The 26,031-nt window shown below is 34.9% G+C and overlaps 2 protein-coding genes across 4 annotated transcripts in view; one reads left to right on the forward strand and one right to left on the reverse strand.

Annotated features, from left to right (window-relative positions):
- The window catches only part of pi4kab (phosphatidylinositol 4-kinase, catalytic, alpha b), a 55,662-nt gene that overhangs the window by 28,923 nt on the left and 708 nt on the right, over positions 1 to 26,031 (reverse strand). For both annotated transcript variants that reach the window (XM_048209349.1, XM_048209348.1), the window contains exons 2-22: positions 24,445 to 24,561; positions 23,274 to 23,367; positions 23,089 to 23,177; positions 22,943 to 23,015; positions 22,608 to 22,870; positions 20,421 to 20,487; positions 20,055 to 20,203; positions 17,214 to 17,279; positions 16,941 to 17,037; positions 16,644 to 16,832; positions 16,237 to 16,337; positions 16,019 to 16,148; positions 13,990 to 14,119; positions 13,733 to 13,828; positions 13,467 to 13,650; positions 13,132 to 13,235; positions 11,561 to 11,729; positions 9,691 to 9,741; positions 2,081 to 2,189; positions 1,824 to 1,960; positions 1,331 to 1,464 (exon numbers count right to left, since the gene is read on the reverse strand). In XM_048209349.1, coding sequence (XP_048065306.1) covers positions 1,331 to 1,464; positions 1,824 to 1,960; positions 2,081 to 2,189; positions 9,691 to 9,741; positions 11,561 to 11,729; positions 13,132 to 13,235; positions 13,467 to 13,650; positions 13,733 to 13,828; positions 13,990 to 14,119; positions 16,019 to 16,148; positions 16,237 to 16,337; positions 16,644 to 16,832; positions 16,941 to 17,037; positions 17,214 to 17,279; positions 20,055 to 20,203; positions 20,421 to 20,487; positions 22,608 to 22,870; positions 22,943 to 23,015; positions 23,089 to 23,177; positions 23,274 to 23,367; positions 24,445 to 24,561 — 2,549 coding nt within the window. The remainder of the gene's footprint in view (positions 1 to 1,330; positions 1,465 to 1,823; positions 1,961 to 2,080; positions 2,190 to 9,690; positions 9,742 to 11,560; positions 11,730 to 13,131; positions 13,236 to 13,466; positions 13,651 to 13,732; positions 13,829 to 13,989; positions 14,120 to 16,018; positions 16,149 to 16,236; positions 16,338 to 16,643; positions 16,833 to 16,940; positions 17,038 to 17,213; positions 17,280 to 20,054; positions 20,204 to 20,420; positions 20,488 to 22,607; positions 22,871 to 22,942; positions 23,016 to 23,088; positions 23,178 to 23,273; positions 23,368 to 24,444; positions 24,562 to 26,031) is intronic.
- Positions 3,101 to 9,046, forward strand: serpind1 (serpin peptidase inhibitor, clade D (heparin cofactor), member 1). 2 transcript variants are annotated; one of them, XM_048209354.1, is made up of 5 exons: positions 3,101 to 3,218; positions 3,474 to 4,396; positions 6,709 to 6,982; positions 8,236 to 8,380; positions 8,632 to 9,046. In XM_048209354.1, the coding sequence occupies exons 2-5, from the start codon at positions 3,475 to 3,477 to the stop codon at positions 8,821 to 8,823; spliced, it is 1,533 nt and encodes a 510-aa protein (XP_048065311.1). In that variant the 5' UTR covers positions 3,101 to 3,218; position 3,474; the 3' UTR covers positions 8,824 to 9,046. The 2 variants fall into 2 exon arrangements, with proteins under 2 accessions (XP_048065311.1, XP_048065310.1); XM_048209353.1 differs by lacking the exon at positions 3,101 to 3,218 and having other exon boundaries at positions 3,439 to 4,396.

The raw sequence follows: 26,031 nt of genomic DNA on the forward strand, positions 1-26,031 counted from the left end.
GGGCCTTTCATAAAGAAAAACCTATTTAAATTTTTTTTTTAAATTTATTTATATAAATTTAAAAGATATCACAAATCCTCCAAAAAACTGCACAAATGTTGAGTAAAAACATTAATAAACAGAGTAAAATTACATTGGTTTTTAAAAAATATATTGTATTGTTACAAAATTGCATTTTGACCACGAGTGTAGTCCCTTATGCGTAGACCGCATAAGGGTTAAATCATAAAATTACTATGGTTTTGCATTAATCAGTGCGGTTACTAATAATATTACATGATTGTTTACAGGAAATTTGACAGTAAAGCACTGAGCTTGAATTAAAATGAACTTTTATTAATAACAGTAACATGCAAAAACCTAATTTTTATAAGGAAAATTTAAATATTCTACTTTTAGATTATAAAAGTGATTATAAAAGGAGCGCTCATTACTTGTATCTGTGTAATTCAGTCACAATTTGAAGAAAAGTTTTTGTTTTTCATGAGACTTTGTGACTTTTTTGCTACTTTTCCCCCATATATTAGGAAATGGAAATGACTAAGCCTGTGTCTCAATGTGCATACTATCCATCCTAAATAGTATGTGACATTAGTAATATTCAGTACTATTTATGGTGGATAGGGAGGATAGTATGCACATTGAGATGAGGGTCAAGTGCTTTTCTGCCGCCATCTACTGGTTATAGTGGTAATTTCATGTCTTTTTTTCTTTTAAATAAAAGATGTTGTTTGCTACGAAGTGTTAGTTCTCTTACATCCCTAATTTTTTAGTTTTATAAATCATCACATTAAAAATAACATTAAAATTAGATATTTAAAAAGTGTGAAGCATTTGAAAAAAAAAACTTTAAAAGGGCTTGAATTTCATGAAATGAATAATGTAAAAACATTTGACTATTTATGCCACAATACCATGGTTACAGTTAGCATTACTACATTAAATCCATGGTGAATGTTGGTGATTTGTGGAATAAAAAGCCTTCTATAACTTGTTTGTTCATGGCACAATGTCTCTTCTGGCTGCTGCACCGCCCTAAAGACGGCCCCTGTTTACAGTGATAGGCCTATAGGGGTTATTCATGGTTTGTGGTAGTAATTTGTCAATGATTTTAAACTTTTACATGTCCTGATGTTCGATTGTTGAAGGGTGAGTAGAATAATGTCCTCCCATTGTACCCTGTTTTTAACCTTTCGCTAATTGTTTACAGTTTAATGGAAGTTACTCCCATTATTCATGCAAATGGGGAGTAGGAAAAAGGTGAAAAATGAGAGGAGCTGTTCTAAAGGAAGTCAGAAAGACTGGAAACAGGAAGTCAAGCGTCTCTAACCTCATATACTCCAGCCGGTAGACAGACAGCAGGTAAGTGCACATGGCGAAGTCGAGTTTATTGATGAGGGCGGCGGCTTCAGGTGACGGATCCAACAAATTAATGATGGTGCTGCGGAGATCACTTAACTCCGCCTTCAAAAAAGGATTTTTTTTTAACAAACAAGGGCTTTTCAGAATGGGAAATTAGTATACTATATACTATTACTGTAAAACAATATGCAGTATGCAAGGATAATGTGTCAAACAGTAGTGTGCTACATAACCTCAACATGTTGCATGTTAAGTGAATGGCATCAATTTAACTCCTCAGAAATAAATTTGGTTTTGCATTTTTGGGATTTTTTGGAGAAGACAAATAATTTGAGCAATCATTCATGTCTGAAGCACAAATGACACACATGCTTAACTTTCCACTTACTGTTAGAGGTAATAGTAATTTAGATAACACAGCTGTAAAACAGCACTGAGACAGTGAGAGAGCGTTTGGATACCGGAGTAACCGTGTCGTTCTTCAGTGCTGAGTTGTACTGGAGTTCAGAACGCAGCGGTTCTCCACTGGGGAACGTGAGCAGCGGGGATTTAGTGGCGATTTCACACACTCCCTCGTACCATTCCTCAGGCCACAGACCTAAACCACAGGCAAACACACACTTCTGTAGAAATACTGTGAGAGAGAACTGCTAGAGTCAAAATGTGCATGTGGTGAATTCATGTTTAAATGCTGTCAGTGATGATTTTATTTTCTTACCAGAACCTTCCACAGCAAAACCCATGACCACAGAATAGAGCCAGAAATCTCTAAAGAGCTTCTGCAGGCGAGGTTTGGCCTCCTTAATGGGGGGCAACCGGCGAGTCAACTGTGTGAAATTAAACACAAAGAGATAGCAAATTAAATACAATAAATAAATAGAAATTAATAAATAAAAACTATAAATAAACAAAAAAAAAAAAAAAAAAAAAAAATATATATATATATATATATATATATATATATATATATATATATATATATATATATATATTTTATATATATATAATTTTTTTATTATTATTTTTATTATATATATTGATCACTAACAATGTATTGTATTTTATTGCATTTAATGTTATTTATTTTATTTTTTGACTTGAAATGATATATTATATATATTATATATAATCATTTCAAGTAAAAAAATAAAATAAATGACATTAAATGCAATAAAATACAATACATTGTTACAGTGATCAATACAGAATCATTTACTTATCACATCATGGATTTGTTTACAATCAACATTAACATTAACATTCCACATTATCTGTTTGTCCAAAAAAAAAAAAAGTGACATAAATGGAGTCCATATCATTAAATGCTTCTACTTTCCCCCTGTTTATATATGTCATTTATATGACATTTCTTTGATCCGTTGAGATTAGGAAGGTCTCAGTGTTTTTCCCCTATCAAATCACTTGAAATCTATAATGTACAACTAAATTTACATGGTAAATTTGCAATAAGCAAAATTTCACTTCCAAGGAGAAACTCTCTTCAGTCAGGTCACAAATCACAGCAAGAACCTTTTCTTGCAACTCTTGGCTTACAATGAAACGTTGTGCCAGTTGCCTCTCATTAAATTTAATAAAGCTGTCAGGGATATCAGCATTAAACCCATGTAGTTCAACTGGGGTAATATAAGTCCTAAGAGGCCAGTATATCTGTAGTAATCTGAGCCTAGTATTAATGGACGGAGGGCATTTCAAGGGTTAAATAAGTCAAATCTGTGGACTGTTTGAACTCGCTGCTGTTTGATCAGTGAAGAGCCAATTCAAAGTCCAGTTGGGGAATGAATCCACAAACGGACATCCACATACACACAAACACAGATTCCAGAGGGAGAAAGCAGGTAAGCAGCTCAAACTATCATTTCATAAGACTGGTGTGATATTTCAGAGATCAAGCTACGGAAGTAAGCAAAACTTTAAGAATAGTCATTGAAAATCACTATTGGCGACCCTATAACTGTCTATGGTGGTTACGGCCCTGGATTGGGCAACATGCGTATGAGCATTGAGTGTTAGATTTCAGAGAAATGTTTGTGCAATATCTGCAAGTGAAGCCGTCAATCGTTCAATATTCCCATGTGTGCTTGTTTTCCTAGGATGTGGGTCTTTCAAGTTATAGTTGTAGTCTCTCTTTTAAGCAGCCCTACTCTGGCTGGGGTCAAAGACCTCGAATCACACTTTGGCGGAGTTGAGAAGGAAAAGTTGGTTGATGCCCGTGGACTTTCTCCAGATGGAGGGAACACAGACATGGAGTCCATCCCGCTGGACTTCCATCGGGAGAACACGGTCACGAACGACCTCCCTCTGGAGGGGCTGGACGACGAAGACTACATCGACTTCGATAAGATCTTGGTGGAAGGTGAGGATGACTACAGCGAAGGCGATCACATAGATGAGATCTCCACCCCTGCTCCCGACCTTGACCTCTTCTCTGAGCCAAGTGACCCCAAAATACGCAGAGCACGTCTGTTGCGGCTCTTCCACGGGCGAACGCGCCTGCAGCGCATCAATGTCGTCAACAACCGCTTCGGGTTTCGGCTTTATCGGAAACTGCGCAATCGGCTTAACCAGACAGACAATATCCTGCTTGCTCCTGTCGGGATCTCCATCGCAATGGCGATGATGTCTCTGGGAACCGGCCCAACCACCCACGAGCAACTCTACCAAACTCTCGGATTTGAAGAATTCGTCAACGCCAGCACACATTACGATAACTCGACCGTGCACAAGCTGTTCCGCAAACTCACACACAGGCTCTTCAGACGAAACTTCGGCTACACCTTACGCTCTGTTAACGACCTGTATGTGAAACGCAATGTCCGCGTAGAGGAGGCTTTCCGTTCCGACGCCAAGACGTACTACTTCGCCGAGCCACAGTCTGTGGATTTTGCCGACCCGGCGTTCCTTGTGAAGGCCAATCAGCGCATTCAGAAAATCACCAAAGGTCTGATAAAGGAACCGCTGAAGAGCGTAGACCCCAACATGGCCGTGATGCTCCTGAACTACCTCTACTTCAAAGGTGAATCAATTCTATTCCATTCTGGTGGTTGTTCTTTGAGTCAAGACCGAAAATCTGAAACTCTTTAGTAAGACTAATGGTTCACCCCATTTATTTGAATAATATGCAATCAATCCTTGAGCATATAATCATGCACTAAATGCAAATCGAACGTTTAGCTTGATTTTAGCCCGACCAAATTGACCAGCATCTTGACTAGGTTAACCAGCAAGACTTCCTTGTTGCTACTAAGGCTGGTCCAACAAGCATGGTCTTTCTTGTGAACTAGGTTAACCAGGCTCAATAGGGGCTTTTCACACCGGAGGAACCTTTTCATAGTTCCTAGAACTAATGGCGGAAGTACCCACTTTTTGGCTTGTCCGAACTGCAGGAACTGGGAACGAATTTAGTTCGTTTTGGGGGAGGCAAATTAGCTCCTACTTCAGGAGTAGGGTCTAACCCAGCACAATAGGAACTACCAGTGATGTAAGTGTACATTAATTGATGACCGAACACATGCTGTACGAAAGTGCACCCGCCATTTAGCTTGATTTTAGCCTGACCAAACTGACCAGCATCTTGACTAGGTTAACCAGCAAGACTTCCTTGTTGCTACTAAGGCTGGTCCAACAAGCATGGACTTTCTTGTGAACTAGGTTAACTAGGCTCAATAGGGGCTTTTTACACTGGAGGAACCTTTTCATAGTTCCTAGAACTAATGGCGGAAGTACCCACTTTTTGGCTTGTCCGAACTGCAGGAACTGGGAACGAATTTAGTTCGTTTTGGGGGAGGCAAATTAGCTCCTACTTCAGGAGTAGGGTCTAACCTAGCACATTTACATTTACATTTATGCATTTGGCAGACGCTTTTATCCAAAGCGACTTACATTGCATTATACTATACATTTGTATCTGAGTATGTGCAATCCCTGAGATCGAACCCATGACCTTGGCATTGCTAGTGCCATGCTCTTAACCACTGAGCTACAGGAAAGCTTTATACACAATAGGAACTACCAATAGGAACTACCAATGATGCAAGTGTACGTTAATTGATGACCGAACACATGCTGTACGAAAGTGTACCCGCCATTTTTAAAAAGCCACGTAAATGCAGTTACTCCACAAACAAATTCCATGATGGACATAAACAAGACAGAAAGCTAATGTTGATGGCATTTACCTGCTTTGTGTTCTTTTCTCAGCCTCGATGATATGTAGCACCACAAGTTTCCCCCTTTTAGCTCTTTCCATCGTATAACTTGTATCTCTACTTTCACAAATCCTAACAAAAACACAGCTCAGATCACGGCGCCCTTCATTCTCCAGTTGTTGATGTTATTAAATGCCATGCTTTAATAAAGTTGTTGTCGCCTGGCTTACGTCACTTCAGCGTTCCTACTGTTGGTGTCGGATTGCCAGGTTTTCACAACAAAATCCACCCAATTGCTACTGAAATCTAGCCCAAAACTAGCCCAATTGCGTAACGGGGGGGGGGGGGTCCCCCAGTAAAAATCGCGTAAAATTCCAGGGGCTAAATATCATGTTATTTGGGGTCACTTCAACCCGCGGATATGAAAAACAACCTGCGGCAACAGTGTTAAAGTAGCCCAATTCCACAGGAAAACCGCAGACTTGGCAACACTGTGGCGGTGCGAATGCAACTAGAAAAATGGCCAATTTTTAGCTCTTGGGGATCTGCCCTGGTGGTTAGTTACTATAATTAAGTTCCTATAATTTCCCGTTGCGAAAGCCCCTATTGGCTACAAGAAGTTTTGCTGGCGAACCTCATTGCTATGCTAACTAGACTTGCACCAAACAACCATAAACCAGGACAATTCCAGCCTAAGCGGGTCTTTTCAACAGGGAAGCCAACCCTGCTCATGGAGGGCTACCTTCCTGCAGACTTCAGTTCCAACCCTGCTCCAACACACCTGCCTGGAAGTTTCTAGTGTTCCTAAAGACCGTGATTAGCTGGTTCAGGTGTGTTAAATTAAAGCTGGAGCTAATCTCTGCTGGAAAGTGGCCCTTTCAGGAGCGGAAATGGCTACCCCTGCTGTAGATATTCAGTGAATAGGAACTTCTGCTTCAACAAGTGGTGTCCAATCCTGTTCTTGGAGGGCCACTTTCCTACAGAGTTAAGCTTAAATACACCTGGATGTTTATAGTGATACTGAAGACCTTGACTAACTGGTTCAGGTGAGTTTAATAAGAACTGGAGCTAAACTCTGCAGGAAAGTGGCCTACAAGGAGCAGGATTGGACACCCCTACTTTATGAACTGCAGTTCACAAATAACACCACAATGTGATGTTTTCAATGCCATAAACACAGGTACGTGGGAGCAGAAGTTTCCGAAGGAACTGACACACTACCGGCAATTCCGTGTCAATGAGAAAAAGCAAGTGCGTGTTCCCATGATGCAGAACAAAGGAAGTTACCTGGCGGCGGCCGACCACGAGCTCAACTGTGACATACTGCAGCTGCCCTACTCTGGGAACATCAGCATGCTCATCGCCGTTCCTCAGAAACTCTCGGGAATGAGATCTCTGGAGCAGGAGATCTCCCCAACCCTGATCAACAAGTGGCTTAACAACATGACCAACAGGTAAAGCACCATAAAACACTAGTCTGACCAAGTCTGGAAGGCACTTGCATTGTCATTAACTCAATCACTTCAAGTGCTAGACAAAGTAGAATCAGAACTATTGTTGGCCCTGGAATAACACTCAGATTCTAGGGTTAAGTTTAGGTCAGGGGTAGGCAAGTTCGGTCCTAGAGAGCCGCTGTCCTGCAGAGTTTAGCTCCAACCCTGAAAAAAAAAACCTTCAGCTGCCTATAGCCTTAGTAATCCTGAAGAGCTTGATTAGCTTGTTCAGGTGTGTTTGATTAAGGTTGGACCTAAACTCAGCAGGACAGCGGCTCTCTAGGACCGAACTTGCCTACCCCTGGTTTAGGTTTAGTTTGAAAGCAATCATTCTTAACCAATTATTTCCCTTTGATTTCAATAATATTATATACCAGCTGCATGTTCTTGCTCTCTTCTCTCCGATGGTGAATTGACACAAACCCGCCTCCTGTCACTCACTCATCATCATCATCATTCACTCCGGTTGAATAGTGCTTGTATTGCGTACACATAATTTTAGTCATTCCCACAGGTTTCGCGCTCACACCAAAAGCATGTGCACCACTTACCTATATTATATATTCCTGTCTTGCAGAGCATTCAGGTAAATACAGTCAGTTTTGGACCGTAAAAAGTTAGAAAACGCATGTTTTACGCACCCTGTAACAGTATATTGGATCTGCGCATAAGCTCTTAAAGTGACAGCAGCCTAATAAACCTGCTGCTGTCTGTCAAATCTGTCTGTCCATCAAAGAACAAAAGATAAAGAGAAAATCACTCACTGCTCTTGACTGAATATTAACTTTTGTAACTTTAATTGTAAGCATTAATCCAGTGTTATTTTACATTTGATTACTTTAATTTCTGTAGTATTTCTAATCTGAATACTACTGTTAGACCCACCTAAAAAACTTAAAGCCATCTTTATTTCAATTTCTATTGTATTTATTTGTGCTATTTTTTGCATTTTGTTTGTTTCATTTGCGATTTGTTTATTTGTTATTTTATTACTGACTGTTTACTTGTCTCTTTTTTGTAAATGTAGTATAACTGTTCTGTGTGTAAGCTATTGCAACCAAATTTCCCAAATTATCAAATTATGAGATGAGAATAACAAATTATCTGTATGATGGAATATATGGAAGTTTTCCTATGGTGTGGTAATCAAAAATGGTCTTCAGTTGTATCCTGAAAATTAATCAAACTTCTTTTTTTGTTCTCGTCTCTGGCAGGACTCGTGAGGTGGTTTTCCCTCGGTTTAAGCTGGAGCAGAACTATGACTTGATTGAGCACCTGAAGGAAATGGGCCTGACGGACCTGTTCACTGAAAAGGGCGACTTTTCCCCGATGACCTCTGAGAAGGTCATCATCAACTGGGTAAGAGAACAACTGACATGTGCCAAACAAATGCAACTCAAGCCTCATATCTTTTTTCACATATCTTGCTGCACAAACATCTGCAGCCTCAAGTTCAATTAAATATGCATTGCAAGATGTGGTAACAGGCCTTTTTAATGTTATGTTGAAAGCACTTTAGGTCGCCTACGCCTGATCTCTTAGAAAACATACTCTTTGACCTTTCATTGCATCATCATAACCTTCATTTCCTATAATCTCTTCTCTCTCAGTTTAAGCATCAGGGCACCATTACAGTGAATGAAGAAGGTACAGAGGCCGCAGCGATGACACACATCGGATTCATGCCTTTGTCAACACAGACGCGTTTTGTGGTGGACCGCCCCTTCCTCTTCCTCATCTACGAGCATCGCACAGGCTGCGTCGTGTTCATGGGACGTGTGGTAGACCCTTCACAGAGTTAATCAAGCAAAATACAGCCATGCAATGGCAGATGCATCACTGTATAGCGATGAAACTAAAGAATCAAGAAATTATATGAAATAGTAGCCAGATATAAAGCAGATGATGGTTGTGTTTTGTTTTATAAAAGTAAGGAGTTTTGTAAAGTAATAAGTTCATCAACTGATAAACATCTGTGTATTTTTGAGGCAGAACATGTTGATGAAAATAAAATGAATCAGAGGACTGGTTTATTGAAGCAATCTGTTCAAAGGGTGCATAACAACAACGCGAGTACATAAACAACATTTCAGGACATTTTGCAAGCCAAGTAAATATTTGTCAGCAAAGTTAAAGTCTAACCACGAGCGCTCAAGACCCAATTACGATTTTTGGACAGACACGGGAATAATGAAGCATCCAACATAACCAGAAAAAGCATTTGCATTACAAAACACAGGATCTGATGAGAAACAAAGAGCAAGATTTATCTGATTCTATGTAGACAAAATCTGTGATTAGTTATCTTCATGCTTTTGCCCAAATGCATTCTTTGATCTTCAAACACATGCTTGTCCACAGAGAGCTCATAAATCATTTAAGGGGAGTGAAGAGGAAAACATTTTTCCTTTCCATTAACATTTGCATATTATATTAGATGTGAAACAGGCCCAGAAAATGTTGCTGCTTTTATTTTCATTCTAATGTGATCAACAACTCTTGTTTAACAACAATTTATAATAGAAAAATATTAAAATTATAATATTTAAAGACTATTTTCTTTGGCATTTAAATCTTACAATATACTATAAATTATAATATTATAAATAATATAACATCATTACACTATATATATACACTGTGTGTGTGTGTGTGTGTGTGTCTCTTACCACAGCGATTACAGGGATGAGAACACCTAGATTACCAGCACTGCTGGATGCCTAGAAGGAAAAAAACATAAAAATAAATTATAACAACATTCTAGACAGACTAAAACATTCTAGAATCTTCCTTTTAACTCTTTCCCGATCACCGTCAGAATTTTCCGACAATCCATGTTTTCACTGTAGGGGGCGCTATTACGCATCTTCTGAAAGAGTATAGAATCTTATGGAGTCAAATTAATGCCTTAAAGTTTTGCACAAAAATAAAGTTTTGCAAAACAAAACAAAAAAAAGAATTGAGCAATAAAAAAAAATGTTTTGCAAACAAAAATAAAGAATTGCAAAGGAAAAATAAAGTATTGAGCGGAAAAAAATAAGTTTTGCAAACAAAAATAAATTTCAAAATAAAATAAAGTAGTGCAAAAATAAAAATATAATCAATTACAAAAATCAATGACAGCTGTAATCCTATTTTATCTTTGCCACATATTTTTAATGCTCAAACCTACTAAATCATTTGCAACGCTCATTTTATTCTGCGTTTCAGTCAAGCGTGCGCTCACAATACCGGTTTTCCTTTGTGCTGCACTTTTCTGTGCGGTTCTCTTTATGGCACTGGTTTGACGTGGGGGTGGAGTCAAGAAACGGGGGCACGCCTCCGCGAAACACGTCATCGGCAGGAGACGCAGATCACAACAGAACAGAACAGATCAAGCATAGAGACAGAGCGCATTTATTATAATCTGAAAACCACGCCCACTGGGGGAAAAACAATCCAACCGTCTCCAGGCTGCCTTCTTGTCTTTTCTGACTCATTACAAAAAACAGAACAATGCCTAAAGCTGCTGTGTGACAAGGTGTACAGCTAACAAGCTAAAAAACCCAGAAATAAGTTTTTATAAGCTGTCGACCCCAAAAAACGAATGGTTAAGGACACAAAAGTGGATACAGGCAGTGAGACAGAGCGCAACGGGTCATATTACTATAAGAAATGCATTGGAGGGGGGCGTAATCGGCGACAACATATGCTAAACAAACCATTCATTATTTTTAACCATGTCAAAGAATTATTTCACCTGTCGCCGATTACGTTCCCCTCCAATGCATTTCGCGGAGGCGTGTCCCCGTTTCTTGACTCCACCCCCACGTCAAACCAGTGCCATAAAGAGAACCGCACAGAAAAGTGCAGCACAAAGGAAAACCGGTATTGTGAGCGCACGCTTGACTGAAACGCAGAATAAAATGAGCGTTGCAAATGATTTAGTAGGTTTGAGCATGAAAAATATGTGGCAAAGATAAAATAGGATTACAGCTGTCACTGATTTTTGTAATTGATTATATTTTTATTTTTGCACTACTTTATTTTATTTTGAAATTTATTTATTTTTGTTTGCACAACTTATTTTTTTCCGCTCAATACTTTATTTTATTTTGCAATTCTTTATTTTTGTTTGCAAAACATTTTTTTATTGCTCAATTCTTTTTTTTTTGTTTTGCAAAACTTTATTTTTGTGCAAAACTTTAAGGCATTAATTTGACTCCATAGAATCTCCGGATCAAAACACAGATGAAGCAGCAGAAACAAGCACTAAAAGCAATGCTTATGCACATGGAAATGCATAAAGAAATGCATGAAGCTAGTTTTTTTTTAATGCAGAGACTCTTTTCTTTTGATATACTGCATGTTCGTATATTCATACAACAACATATTCTTGGAGCCATGACATTTTTGTGAAAATGATCAAAAGTGCTGGCAACTTTTTTTTTTTTTTTTTTTTTTTTTTTTTTTTTTTTTTAAAACACTGGCGGGGAAAGAGTTAATAAGTGTAAGTGTAGCAATAGAGAATCAGAGACTGCAGGTCAAACACAGACTGACTTTGAGGGCCGGGCCTTTATCACTGGCGCGTTCACTGGCTCTCTTGCCCTCCAGGCCGAGCTGAACGAACAGCTCCAGCAGATTGACCAGCAGCTCGTCCACCAGCTGCTCCCCCTGCAGGTTAGCCGCGATATTTGCCAGGGCGTTTATCACAGCTAAAGAGCAGTGCCTGCACAAACACGCTTTATATTAAACCCCCACCAGAGACACGCTGGAAGCAGATTTAATTTGTATAGCGCCTTTCCAGAGCTCAAGTACGCTTTACAATAGTAGTACAAAAATACACAGACAATGAGCAGAAGGGCATTTCAAATTTACATATATTCAACAAGGTCATTTAGATAAAACTGCAAAAATAAAACTAATAGCCTGTTTAATTAAAATTCTAATTTATTCTAAGGCACAGAGAGAGGCTGGAAAATGGTCATAAAAAATAAATTACAACTGTTTTTGGTTTTTAGTTCACCCAAAAATGTATAATTCATCTTCAGAACACAAATTAAGATATTTTTGATGAAACCCGATGGCATTGCCAGCAAGATAATTAACACTTTCAATGTCCAGAAAGCTACTAAAGACATATTTAAAACAGATCATGTGACTACAGTGGTTCAACCTTAATGTTATGAAGTGACGAGAATACTTTTTGTGCGCCAAAATAACGACTTTATTCAACAATATCTAGTGATGGGCGATTTCAAAACACTGCTTCGTGAAGCTTTACGAATCTTTTGATTCGAATCAGTGGTTCAGAGCATCAAAGTCACGTGATTTCAGTAAACGAGGCTTCGTTACATCATAAATGTTTCAAAATTTCAATAGTTCATGTGACTTTGGCAGTTTGATTCACGCTCTGAACCACTGATTCGAATCAAAAGATTCGTAAAGCTTCATGAAGCAGTGTTTTGAAATCACCCATCACTAGATATTGTTGAATAAAGTCATTATTTTGTTTTTTTGGCGCACAAAAAGTATTCTCATCACTTCATAACTTTAAGGTTGAACCACTGTAGTCACATGATCTGCTTTAAATATGTCTTTAGTAGCTTTCTGGGCATCTGAAAGTGTTAATTATCTTGCTGGCAATGCAGGCACTCACTGAGCCATCGGATTTCATCAAAAATATCTTAATTTGTGTTCTGAAGATGAATTATACATTTTTGAACCAACCCTTTAAGGTTTCTTGCACCAAAAACAGTTGTAATTTATTTTTCGTGACCATTTTCCAGCCTCTCTCTGTGCCTTAGAATAAATTAGAATTTTAATTAAACAGGTTTTTAATTTTATTTTTGCAGTTTTGTTTTTGCATCTGAAGTGTTAATGATCTTGCTGTCAATGCAGGCCTCACTGAGCCTTTGGATTTCATCAAAAATATCTTAATTTGTGTTCTGAAGATGAACGAAGGTCTTACAGGTGTGGAACGACATGAGGGTGAGTAATAATTCATTTTTGGGTGAACTAACCCTTTAAAAAGTGCCTGAAACTTCCACAGATGGTATCAAGCATTTCTAAGCTGTTAAAGTGAATGCATTAAAAAGCATCGGGTAAAGTTCACACACACACTCACACACCTGTATCCGTGGTCCCTGTAGTCTCTGGTAGCAGAATACACCACATTACTGGCTTTGACACTGATCTGCTGGAACAGGTTCCACACCTCCTGATAGATGTATTGCTGTAATTAAACACGAATCACACACAGTCCGTTAGAGAAACACAAATTATACCTGCTCCATCATTTTGATCAAGATCAAGGTCTGAAATTAAAAATCAACCATGGCGATTCGTTGTTTAATTCACAGTTTCTTTCCAGTACAGTGAATTACTGTAATTATGCTTGAGAACGGACACCTCCTATTGCAGCTTCACACACCGAACAGCTGTAATCACACAGACAGAGCCTTACGTTTCCCGTGATGACCATGCAGCCCAGCTGGTCTATAATCAGCACGTCTAACTGCGAGGGCGGCTGGCAGAACTTCTGCTGCAGAATCTGCAGGATGGGCTCCATCACTTTGGGACTGTCTCTCATGGCCACGGCGATGTGTCCCAGCGCTCGGATGGTGTGGTCAGGGATGAGATGGGCCTCCCTGAGGAGAAATACACCCACGCATGTCAGAGAGACGCACGAGGCAGGAGAAAGAGAGACAGACAGTGTGTTTGTTTCCTCACTTGTCATTCTCCTGGGAGATGTAGAGCCGGTTTGACAGGCTGGCTAAGAACGCCTCCACAATCACAGGATCCATAGTGAGACCAGCTTTCAGACATCTGCAGACGGCAGTGAGTGAATAATGTGGTAAAATGTGCTTTTTTCCTCATGTTCATCATTCTTTAGTGTGTAATGTTAAGTAAACGTCTTAAAGGCACAGCAGCAAAAAACTAAAGTGAAAGCTTGACTAACATCATAAATGGACTGAAGTGAGCCAGACCTGCAGATGTTATCGATGGAGATGTCTCGGAGCTGCTCGTACATGGACGGCTGGTCTTTCCTGTTGGACAGGAAGTTGAGCGCGGACTGAGAATGCTCATTGGTCACGTTTATTTTGATCCCGCCGCCTCCTAAAGGAAAGATGTTAAAAGGTCAACAGAGTTCACATGCAGTGTCTATATCCGTATATAAACACTATGTCAGAAATAAATAAACAAACACATATAAGAAACTAGATGATCTAAATATAAAATTAAAAAATAGCTAAAAATACATTAATTACATAAAATAGATAAGATGATAAATATAAAATAAATAGACAACAGACAAACAAATAGACAAGAAAATAGATTACATATAAAACTACATATAAAATAAATAAATAAACTATATACACACACATATAAAATAAACAAACTCATATATATATATATATATATATATATATATATATATATATATATATATATATATATATATATATATATATATATATATATAGGAAAATAGATAAAATAAATAAACAAAAGATAAACAAATAGACAAGAAAACAGATGAAGACAAAAAATATACATAATAATATAATAATGAAATAACAATAAAATAAATAAATATACAAATAAAAAAAAATAATAGTTCATAAATAAACTAAATATAAACTAAAGAAAAAAGATACATGTAAAATAAAGATAAAAATAGATGGATGAGAAAATAGATAAATTTAATATAAGATAAATACAGACAAAAATACATATATAAACAAATTAGATATAAATAAATGATTAAATAGATAAATATAAAATAAATAAACAACATTTAAACAAACAGACATACGAAAATAATACATAAATGAAAAATAGATGAATAAATAAATAGAAAATAGATAGAAAAATAAATAAAATAGATAAATATACAAAATAAAAAACAGATAAACAAATAGAAAAGAAAATAGATTAACTAAATAAAATAAAATAAATAAAATATAAATACATATATAACATAAATAAATAAACATACATATATGTATGTTTATTTATTTATGTTATATATGTATTTATATTTTATATATCTATAACATAAATAAATAAACATATATATATATATACACATATATATATATATATATATATATATATATATATATATATATATATATATATATATATATATATATATATATAAAAAACAACAGAAACAAATTGACAAAACAGATGAAGAAAATAATATATATATAATATAATAAATGACAAAATAAATAAATATACAAATAAATAAGAGTTTATAAATAAACTAAATATAAAATAAAGAAAGAAAGAAAAAAGACAAATAAATATAAAATAAACAGATAAAAATAGATCGACGAGAAAATAGAAAAAATAAACAAGATAAATACAGATAAAAATGAATATATAAAAAGTAGATATAAGTAATAAATAAATAAAGATAAATATAAAATAAACAACATTTTAACAAATAGACTTAAGAATACTTAACAATACATAAATAAAAGATAAAAATAAAAATAGATATATAAATAAATGAGATGAATAAAATAGATAAATATACAAGAAAAAGGAGTTTATAGATCAACTAAACATGGTAACACTTTACAATAAGGTTCATTAGTTAACATGAACTAATAATGAACTGCACTTATACAGCATTTATTAATCTTTGTTAATTTCAGCGTTTACTAATAATTATTAATATCTTGTTAACATTAGTTAATGCACTGTGAACTAACACGAACAAACAATAAACAACTGTATTTTCATTAACTAACATTAACGAAGATTAGTAAATACAGTAACAAATGTATTGAAAACATTATCTAATGAACCTTACTGTAAAGTGCTACCACAAATACAAATAAATAGAAAATAAATAAATAAATATAAAACAACAGATAAACATATAGTTAGATATATAAATTATATAATAAATAACAGACTTTTATCAAGAGTAATAAAATATATCTCTACAAAACATCATTCAGGACAGGGTTCAGAGGAGACGGATGCTGAACTGACCTGAGCTGCACTGACTGTGATACTTATAGAGTTTGATGAGCACAGCCGACGGAACCACCAGGAAGTCCTTCAGAGACACGGTGGCGGAATGAGCGATGACAGGGAAGCGCTCACAGAGACGCCCTAAACCCTGAGACACACACACACACACAGTGTGATTCCTCACATGACCTCTCACACACACAGGCCTCGTCTCGGTGTCATCGGTCAGTCTTCACCTGTAAACAGCAGATGAGCAGCGGCATGTGAGCGATGATCACTTTACTGGACGTTTTGGACTGGAGCTTCTCGGACAGTTTAGTGCACAGATTCTCAGCGCCTGAAAGAGGAAGGTGCAGTACACAAACTTTTATATTAGATGCGATTAAATCACGATTAATGGATTTGACACACTATTAAAAAGACATTCTCTGTAATAGTTCACAGTAAGACCATAAATGTGCATGATGAAAATAGATACATATTGATCATATGGTTCAGTTTATATAGAAAATGACATTCTTATATAATAATAATAATACAATCCCACCCAGAAATATCTCCAGTGGAGTGTGACAACATGCCCCAGTTGTGTATGTGCTGTGCTACAAACGCAGACGTCAGTGATTGGCAGGATGCCACAGACCTTGCTCATCTTTGACGGCCCACACCATGAGGTCCACACAAGCTGCGTTGGCATGACAACGGAGCTTGAGAGGACTGGGTTCCCCTGGCAACCGTTCCTCATGGAGAACCCTCTGGAGCTCTGATTGGCTGCTGCTGAACTGCTCCAGCACAAAGTCGTGAACCTCTTTAACGAAGCTCGTCTGCACATCTGCACAGAGCGATTAACATGAAATATTCACGTACGGCAAAGGTCAAATACAAACAATTAATCCAGCAAATAAAGCATGTAGCTTAAAGAAGGGCTCAGTTTATCAACCTTTCATGTAATAGAGCGCGTCCCGCAGCATCTTGAACATGCTGACGTACAGCGGGTCGCTGAAGGCTTTGTAAAAGAGGTCGACAGCTGGATTTGCCTACATACATAGAGAAAAAAATAAAGCAAGGGAGAATTAGGAAGGACAAATAGCAATCAAATACACGAGTATCTGGTTTGTGATGTTATTTGCAGACAAAATACTGTGTAATGTATTTTCAGCAGACAGTATTGATCTTGTATGCAGCAGGTCCAGAGAAAATCCCGAAGCTTTACCTCTGTAACCTCGACCACAACAGCGTCCAGAGTCTTTAGGAATGAATCTGAGACAAAGTGCTTCACCTGCAGAAACAACAGTGATGGAATGAGATGAATCCATATTAGGAGATTTTGACAGTGTATTTACATCATCAAGTCAAGCTACTTCAGCTTTATTTTTCAATAGAGCGCAACAGTTGAATTCCAGAAATAAAAACATAAAATTGAATCATTCATTCCAGATTTTAATTTAAAAACGCTGATTCATCCAGCAATGAAACAAGTCTTTATGAGTGAGTCATTGAATCATTCATTCAAGAGATTTGTTCAGAAATGCTGAGTCATCCAGTAATGAAACAAGTGGAGTCTTTATGAGTGAGTCATTGAATCATTCATTCAAGATATTCATTTAAAAACGCTGATTCATCCAGAAATGAAACAAGTGAAGTCTTTGAGCAAGTCATTGAATCATTCATTCAAGATATTCATTTAAAAATGCTGATTCATCCAGCAATGAAACAAGTCTTTATGAGTGAGTCATTGAATCATTCATTCAAGAGATTTGTTCAGAAATGCTGAGTCATCCAGTAATGAAACAAGTGGAGTCTTTATGAGTGAGTCATTGAATCATTCATTCAAGATATTCATTTAAAAACGCTGATTCATCCAGAAATGAAACAAGTGAAGTCTTTGAGCAAGTCATTGAATCATTCATTCAAGATATTCATTTAAAAATGCTGATTCATCCAGCAATGAAACAAGTCTTTATGAGTGAGTCATTGAATCATTCATTCAAGAGATTAGTTCAAAAATTCTGATTCATTTAGTAATGACACAAGTGAAGACTTTGAGCAAATCATTGAATCATTAATTTAAGAGATTTGTTCAAAAATGCCAATTCATTTAGTAATGACACAAGTGAAGTCTTTATGAGTGAGTCATTGAATCATTCATTCAAGAAGTTCATTCAAAAACGCAAATTCATTCAGTAATGACACAAGTGAAATCTTTATGAATGAGTCACTGAATCAGTAATTCAAAAGATTTGTTCAAAAATGCTGATTCATCCAGTAATGAAAAAGTGAAGTCTTTATGAGCAAGTCATTGAATCATTCATTCAAGAGATTTGTTCAAAAATGCCAATTCATTTAGTAATGACACAAGTGAAGTGTTTGAGTGAGTCATTGAATCTTTCATTCAAGAGATTTGTTCAAAAATGCTGATTCATCCAGTAATGAAGTGAAGTCTTTGAGTGAGTCATTGAATCATTCATTCAAGAGATTTGTTCAAAACTGCTAATTCATTTAGTAATGACACAAGTGAAGTCTTTATGAGTGAGTCATTGAATCATTCATTCAAGAAGTTCATTCAAAAACGCAAATTCATTCAGTAATGACACAAGTGAAATCTTTATGAATGAGTCACTGAATCAGTAATTCAAGAGATTTGTTCAAAAATGCTGATTCATCCAGTAATGAAGTGAAGTATTTATGAGCAAGTCATTGAATCATTCATTCAAGAGATTTGTTCAAAAATGCCAATTCATTTAGAAATGACACAAGTGAAGTCTTTGAGTGAGTCATTGAATCATTCATTCAAGATATTCATTTAAAAACGCTGATTCATCCAGAAATGAAACAAGTGAAGTCTTTTTGAGTGAGTCATTGAATCATTCATTCAAGATATTCATTTAAAAATGCTGATTCATCCAGTAATGAAACAAGAAGTCTTTTTGAGTGAGTCATTGAATCATTCATTCAAGATATTCATTTAAAAACGCTGATTCATCCAGAAATGAAACAAGTGAAGTCTTTTTGAGTGAGTCATTGAATCATTCATTCAAGATATTCATTTAAAAATGCTGATTCATCCAGTAATGAAAAAAGGAGTCTTTGGATCATCTATTCAAGTGATTTGTTGAAAAACGCTAATTCATCTAGTAATGAAACAAGTGAAGTCTTTATGAGTGAGTCATTGAATCATTCATTCAAGAGATTCGTTCAAAAATTCTGATTCATTTAGTAATGACACAAGTGAAGTCTTTATAAGTGAGTCATTGAATCATTCATTCAAGAGATTCGTTCAAAAATTCTGATTCATTTAGTAATGACACAAGTGAAGTCTTTATAAGTGAGTCATTGAATCATTCATTCAAGAGATTTGTTCGAAAATGCTGATTCATTTAGTAATGAAAAAAGTGAAGTCTTTATGAGTGAGTCATTGAATCATTCATTCAAGAGATTTGTTAAAAAACGCTGATTCATCCAGAAATGAAACAAGTGAAAGGCTTGTTCAAGCGACTCTTTATTCTTTTGAATCGCTCTCGTGGCACTTTGATGTCATACGCCGATCGGTCTGCACAGCACCCATTTTCTTCTTTTGAGAGGCCATCTAAATATTCACGGTTTGAAACATTGAAAATTGACAGGCCTGTGCAGCAGATCTATAGATGTTTTGCTCTCTCCGCGCCAGTCATGTGACTGAAAACTATGAATAGTGTCATTATCAGCATCAGCCAATAACACTGGCTGATTAACAGAAGGCTTAATTCCCCCTTGTGTAAGTCACAAAATCCACAGCTCAGTCAACGGATAATAAACATTTCTGTTCTGCTGTATTTTGAAGTAAATATCATGTTAAGGAAGTGTTCCTTTTAGCAATTTCATTTGCCATTATTATATTTCATTATGCACATTAAATATTGTATGGACGCTCTATCAGATAACAGCATCAGAGTCCATATCAGGTTATCACTAGTGATGTCATGAGGAAAAGATTCACATAAGGAGTTTATTATTTGCCAAACAATGAGAAAATCACATTAAGTGTGTGTGTGTGTGTGTGTGTGTGTGTGTGTACCATCTGTAAGAGGCGTCTCAGCAGCTCTAATGGGACGTTTATTTCTAGTCCGCTGGCACCAATGAAGAGAGGAGAGATGGAGAAGCTGGAACTGACGGTCGTAAAGTAATAATCTGGATTCACAGCACTGCCATCAGCCAGATAAGAGCCTGAAGAAACAATCAACCGCCGCAAACAACCAGATTTACATGTCTGCTAAACTTTAATGCAATGGAATTAAACCAACAAACAGCTAAAACACGCTGAGAACTAAAGGTGCTTATTGAGAAACAAGCACATGAACTCTGAACTCAGAATCTGCTGAAGAATGTTCAGACGTTAAACCGTTCAGAGATTACAGTTGTGACACAGCAAACCTGACATTACCTTCAAAATACTGCGGCCCTGGAGCTGTGGGAGAGCAGGGCGACGGTCCGCCTCTGTCCGGACTCACCTGTGAACATAACAGCACCTCTACCAATTCATACTACAATACTGCACCACTCATACTACATACTACTGCAATACATACTCTAAACTGTGCACAGATTGTGAATCTTCTGAATGCAAAGAGTACGTGGATGACCAACTACTTTTTTTCCTCCCCCCAAAATGTGCAGCATACAACCAGAGCAGTGCTTGGGATACTGTATCCCACAATACAATGTGCTCAACTTGACCTTTTCCAGTTTGATAAATGAACTTAAGTACTTTCCACTGTGATTTTTATTAGTTTTAGATCAGACTGCCAAGGGATAAGACATTTTTTTTTTTTTTGGCATATTTTTCCAATAATAAATATTTATTTAATTTTATTTACTTACATTTTTGCAAACAATATTTTTGCATTTTATTTAATAATGATTCATTTTTAGTTATTTTTTCTAAAATTGTTTACATATTTTTTTCAATAATAATGTATTATTATTATTTACTATTCCAATTATTTTTGAACATTTTTATTTACTAGAAATTATTTTTCTTTTTTTTTGCATATTTTTCAATTCATGATTTTTATTTACTAAAATGTATTTTCTAAAATTATGTTTGCATATTTTTTCAATAATTATTTTTAAAAAAATCTAAATTATTTTTGCATATTTTTATTTACTAGAAATTATTTTTCTTTTTTTTTTGCATATTTGTCAATTAAATTTTTTTTACTAAAATTTATTTTCTAAAACTATTTTTGCATATTTTTTCAATAATTTATTATTTACTTTAAAAAATCAAATATTATTTTTGCATATTTGTCCATTAATCATTTTTATTTACTAAAATGTTCTAAATTTTTTACATATTTGTCAATTAACTTTTTTATTTACTAAAATGTATTTTCTAAAATAATTTTCACATATTTTTTTTCAATAATAATGGATTAATATTTACTTTTAAAAAATCTAATTATTTTTGCACTTTTTTTATGTACTAAATTTTATTTTCTAAAATTATTTTTGCATATTTTTACATTCATATTTTTTATTTACTAAAATTTATTTTCTAAATTTTTCCATATTTGTCAATTAAAATGTCTTATTTCCTAAAAAATCTCCAGATGGTTTTAATTTTTTATTATTGCTTGGCCCTAATCCTCTTCCGTATTCAATTCATGATTTTTATTTACTAAATTTTATTTTCTAAAATTATTTTTGCATATTTTTACATTCATATTTTTTATTTACTAAAATTTATTTTCTAAATTTTTCCATATTTGTCAATTAAAATTTCTTATTTCCTAAAAATATATTTTCTAAAACTATTTTTGCATATTTTTTCAATAATTTATTATTTACTTTAAAAAATCAAATATTATTTTTGCATATTTGTCCATTAATCATTTTTATTTACTAAAATGTTCTAAATTTTTTACATATTTGTCAATTAACTTTTTTATTTACTAAAATGTATTTTCTAAAATAATTTTCACATATTTTTTTTCAATAATAATGGATTAATATTTACTTTTAAAAAATCTAATTATTTTTGCACTTTTTTATGTACTAAATTTTATTTTCTAAAATTATTTTTGCATATTTTTACATTCATATTTTTTATTTACTAAAATTTATTTTCTAAAATTATGTTTGCATATTTTTTCAATAATTATTTTTGCATATTTTTACATTCATATTTTTTATTTACTAAAATTTATTTTCTAAATTTTTCCATATTTGTCAATTAAAATTTCTTATTTCCTAAAAATATATTTTCTGAAATTATTTTTCCACATTTTTTTCAATAATGTATTATTTACTTTAAAAAAAAAAATCTAAAATTATTTGTGCATACGTTTTCAATAATAATTTATTTTATTTACTTAAAAAAATATTTCTTTAATTTCTTTGCATATTTTAATAAATCACTTTTTCTGAGATGATAAACGAACACCACCAGCTGAATTAAACACAACATAATATGTGACGGTCACATACATTTTGTTTGAAACGTTTATCACTGTATAATGCATCCTTTTACAATACAATTTTTTTTCTCAAGTAATAGTCATTATGCTGCACTAAACAGTATGCAAGTATTCATTGGGCACACATGCAGAGACAGAGAGAAGGCTGTGACCTGTGCGTCAGGGTTGGCGATGCCACTCTTGCGTCTCAGCGTGTCTCCCTGGCAGGCCGTGAGCAGAGAGCTGGGCAGAATAGAGCGGAAGTCATTGAAGGATCTCCTCCGAATGCCCTCTGTCTCCACAGACACGCGGTGAGCCGGCTGCGGCATTCCTCGCGGGAAGAGCTGCGAGAGGAGGGACTCGTCGCCGTTACCGTAGCGACCAAAAGCTCGAGTCACGCCCAGAAGACACGGGACAGCATACCTGCACAGGTACACTGCAGAAACAGGACGAGAGTCAGACGGGTGCGAATACAAACGTGTGTTCGTGAAGTGAAAAAGGGAATCACCTTTATCCTGGTTCTCCGGCGTCTGGCAGATCTCCAGCAGAGACTGCATTACTTCCATGACCGCTTCCAGGATCTGGACAGAAGGACGTTAAATGAGTGCAAGAGGAAAATAACATGGAAATGTAAAGAAGCGCTGAAGATCAGACCTGCGAGCGAGACTCTGGGTCTCTCTGAGCGACGTCAGACAGGAGCGTCACCAGACAGAAGCTGAAGTTCTCCGCCATGGGGAGAGTCTCTGTTCACACATCAAAATATCACACTTTTAAACACTAGTGTGCATGCTTACATATACACTAATGTACTTGATGAGAGATGAATCAGCAACTGGTACCTTTACACTTCCTCCCAGCATTCTCCTCCACCCACTGCACTCTGGGTAAGCCCTTGAGCAGACTCAGCAGGTAACTTACCACCGTGTCTTTGTGCTGGGAAAGACAAATATCACACAAACCATGTGTTGGAAAGATGCAGATACAGTGTGTTTATGCAGAGAAACATAATACACAGTTTGCATGCAGTTTCTCTCATAAAGCAGCTTCAACTTTCCATTCGAGAACGTTCCCAAAGGGAGGTTGTCATATTTAACAACAATTTTGTCCCCAAAATATGATGAACACACACAGTTTCACATGTGCAAAACAAGCTATGCTGTGCTGATAATCATATTATTTGTAATAATAATTAATTTTAGCATATTATTTCAATAACAATGTATTATTATTTACTTTTAAAAAATCTACAATTATTTTTGCATATTTTTCAATTAATTATCTTTATTTACTAAAATGCATTTTCTAAAATTATTTTTGCATATTTTTCAATTAATCATTTTTATTTACTAAAATTTCTTTTCTAAAATTATTTTTGCATATTATTCAATTAATCATTTTTATTTACTAAAATTTATTTTCTAAAATTGTTTGCATATTTTTTCAATAATAATAATGTATCATTTACTTTAAAAAATCTACAATTATTTTTGCATATTTTTCAATTATTTTTATTTACTAAAATATATTTTCTATAATTATCTTTACATATTTATAATTTTTATTTACTAAAACTTTTTTCTAAAATTATTTTTGCATATTTTTCAATTAATCTTTTTTTACTAAAATTTATTTTCTAAAATTGTTTGCATATTTTTTCAATAATAATATATTATTATTTACTTATATTATAAAATCTACAATTATTATTTTTGCATACATTTTTAACATTTAAATTTATTTTTTTGTGCATATTTCAATAAATAATGATCTAAATAATGACTTGATCTGAATATAATTCAAACCAAAATCTATTTATATGCTTCAAAAAAGAAACCAAATCACACACATACAGTGTGTTTATGCAGAGAAACACACAAATTTTGCATGCAGTTTCTCTCATAAACCAGCTTCAACTTTCCATTCGAGGACATTCCCAAAGGGAGGTTATATTTAGCAACAATTTTGTCCCCAAAATATAATGAACACACACAGTTTCACAGCTTCAGTCACCTGTAAATCTGACTCGACCAGGAACACAGCCAGAGCGATGACAGCATCCCTGCGCCGGACATCGAGACTGAAGACGCCGCGGCTGTCGCACGGACACATGCATAATAACTTCTGCACCTGATGGAGAAACACACACAATCTGCTGTTGATGCTGAACTGTCACAATAAACAGCTAAACAACTTCCCTCTAAGAAAGACCTGAGAAAACCCAAAAGAGACCCATCTGCAGAACAAGAACAACCTGTTAAGAGATTCACGCATGGCTTGAGAGCAAGAGCATGTGTGGGGTAATCGACTGCTGCAGTGTTTAACCTTTATAGGGTCTTTGGGGTCTTTTCAGACCCCAAACGACGTTTGCTAAAATAATAATAATAATAAAAAAAAAAGTTCTCTTTGTCCAAATGACATGAAACTTTGTACAGTAGTTAACATTTTCTACAAATAAAAAAAATTGGAGTGATATCTTGTTTATGTTAGTGTAAAAAAAAAAGTCACACTCTGTGTCTTTGGGGTCTCCAGAGACCGCAGGCAACAAAATGTAATTTTTTAATAAAATAATTGTTTTTTAAAAAAAAACAAATGTAATTTTACTGTTTATCAATGCATTTACTTCATATTTGTGCAGTTTTTGGAGGATTTATCATATTTTTTGAATTTATATAAATAAATTAAAAAGTATTTTTAATACAAAAACAGCTTTTTATGTTATAATTCGCTTTATAAAAGACCCACATTTCTAACTTTTCATGGGGATAACATGGATAATTTGACATGGTTTAGTGTAAGATGTTTGCCCATCTTTTGGAAAATGCAGTTTTAAAAGCAAAAAATGATCACTTTATCCAGTAGATGGCAGCAGAGCTCCACTATGTGCTGTTTGACTGACTGAAATACATCTTTTCACAAGTATTTTTCAGTTGGATTCATATCTAAATATTATGAAATCACAATTATGACAATAAAAGCTACTTTTTGTCAAAGTTTAGTAATTTTTTTGTACTGGAAAAAAATAAGTTTTTCAAAAATGTTGCTTTTGAGGATGAATTTTGTCCATTTTCTCATCATAATGTAACAATATTGACTTTTTTTTATTGCAAAATCAATTTTTATTGGAGCTCTGCAGCATCTACTGGTAAAAGTGATCATTTTTTACTTTTAAAACTGCATTTTACAAAAGATGGGCAAAAATACACTAAACGTCAAATTATCCATGTTATCTCCATGAACGAAAGTTAGAAATGTGGGTCTTTTATAAAGTGAGTTTTACATGAAAAGCTGTTTTTGCATTAAAAAAATATTTATTTATTTATTTATATAAATTTAAAAAATATGATAAATCCTCCAAAAACTGCACAAATTTCGAGTAAAAACATTAATAAACAGAGTAAAATTACATTTGCTTAAAAACAAACAAACAATTATTTTGTTACAAAATTACATTTTGTTGCCTGAGGTCTCTGGAGACTCCAAGACCCTGAAGTGTGCACCCCAAACCAAGGGTTAAACAGCGCGGAAATGCATGATCATGTATGAAAGATGAACGTGTCACGCCTTCTGCAGTGTGGCATTGCATTTCACAAGAGCTCA

This window comes from Megalobrama amblycephala, linkage group LG12 (genome assembly GCF_018812025.1).
Source record: "Megalobrama amblycephala isolate DHTTF-2021 linkage group LG12, ASM1881202v1, whole genome shotgun sequence".
Classification (NCBI taxonomy): domain Eukaryota; kingdom Metazoa; phylum Chordata; class Actinopteri; order Cypriniformes; family Xenocyprididae; genus Megalobrama; species Megalobrama amblycephala.

Coding starts and splice junctions, on each gene's coding strand:
- serpind1 (XM_048209353.1), top strand. CDS start 3,454: ATGTGTGCTTGTTTTCCTAGGATGTGGGTCTTTCAAGTTATAGTTGTA. Junction 4,397..6,708: donor GAACTACCTCTACTTCAAAG/GTGAATCAATTC, acceptor CCATAAACACAG/GTACGTGGGAGCAGAAGTTT. Junction 8,381..8,631: donor AGAAGGTCATCATCAACTGG/GTAAGAGAACAA, acceptor CTTCTCTCTCAG/TTTAAGCATCAGGGCACCAT.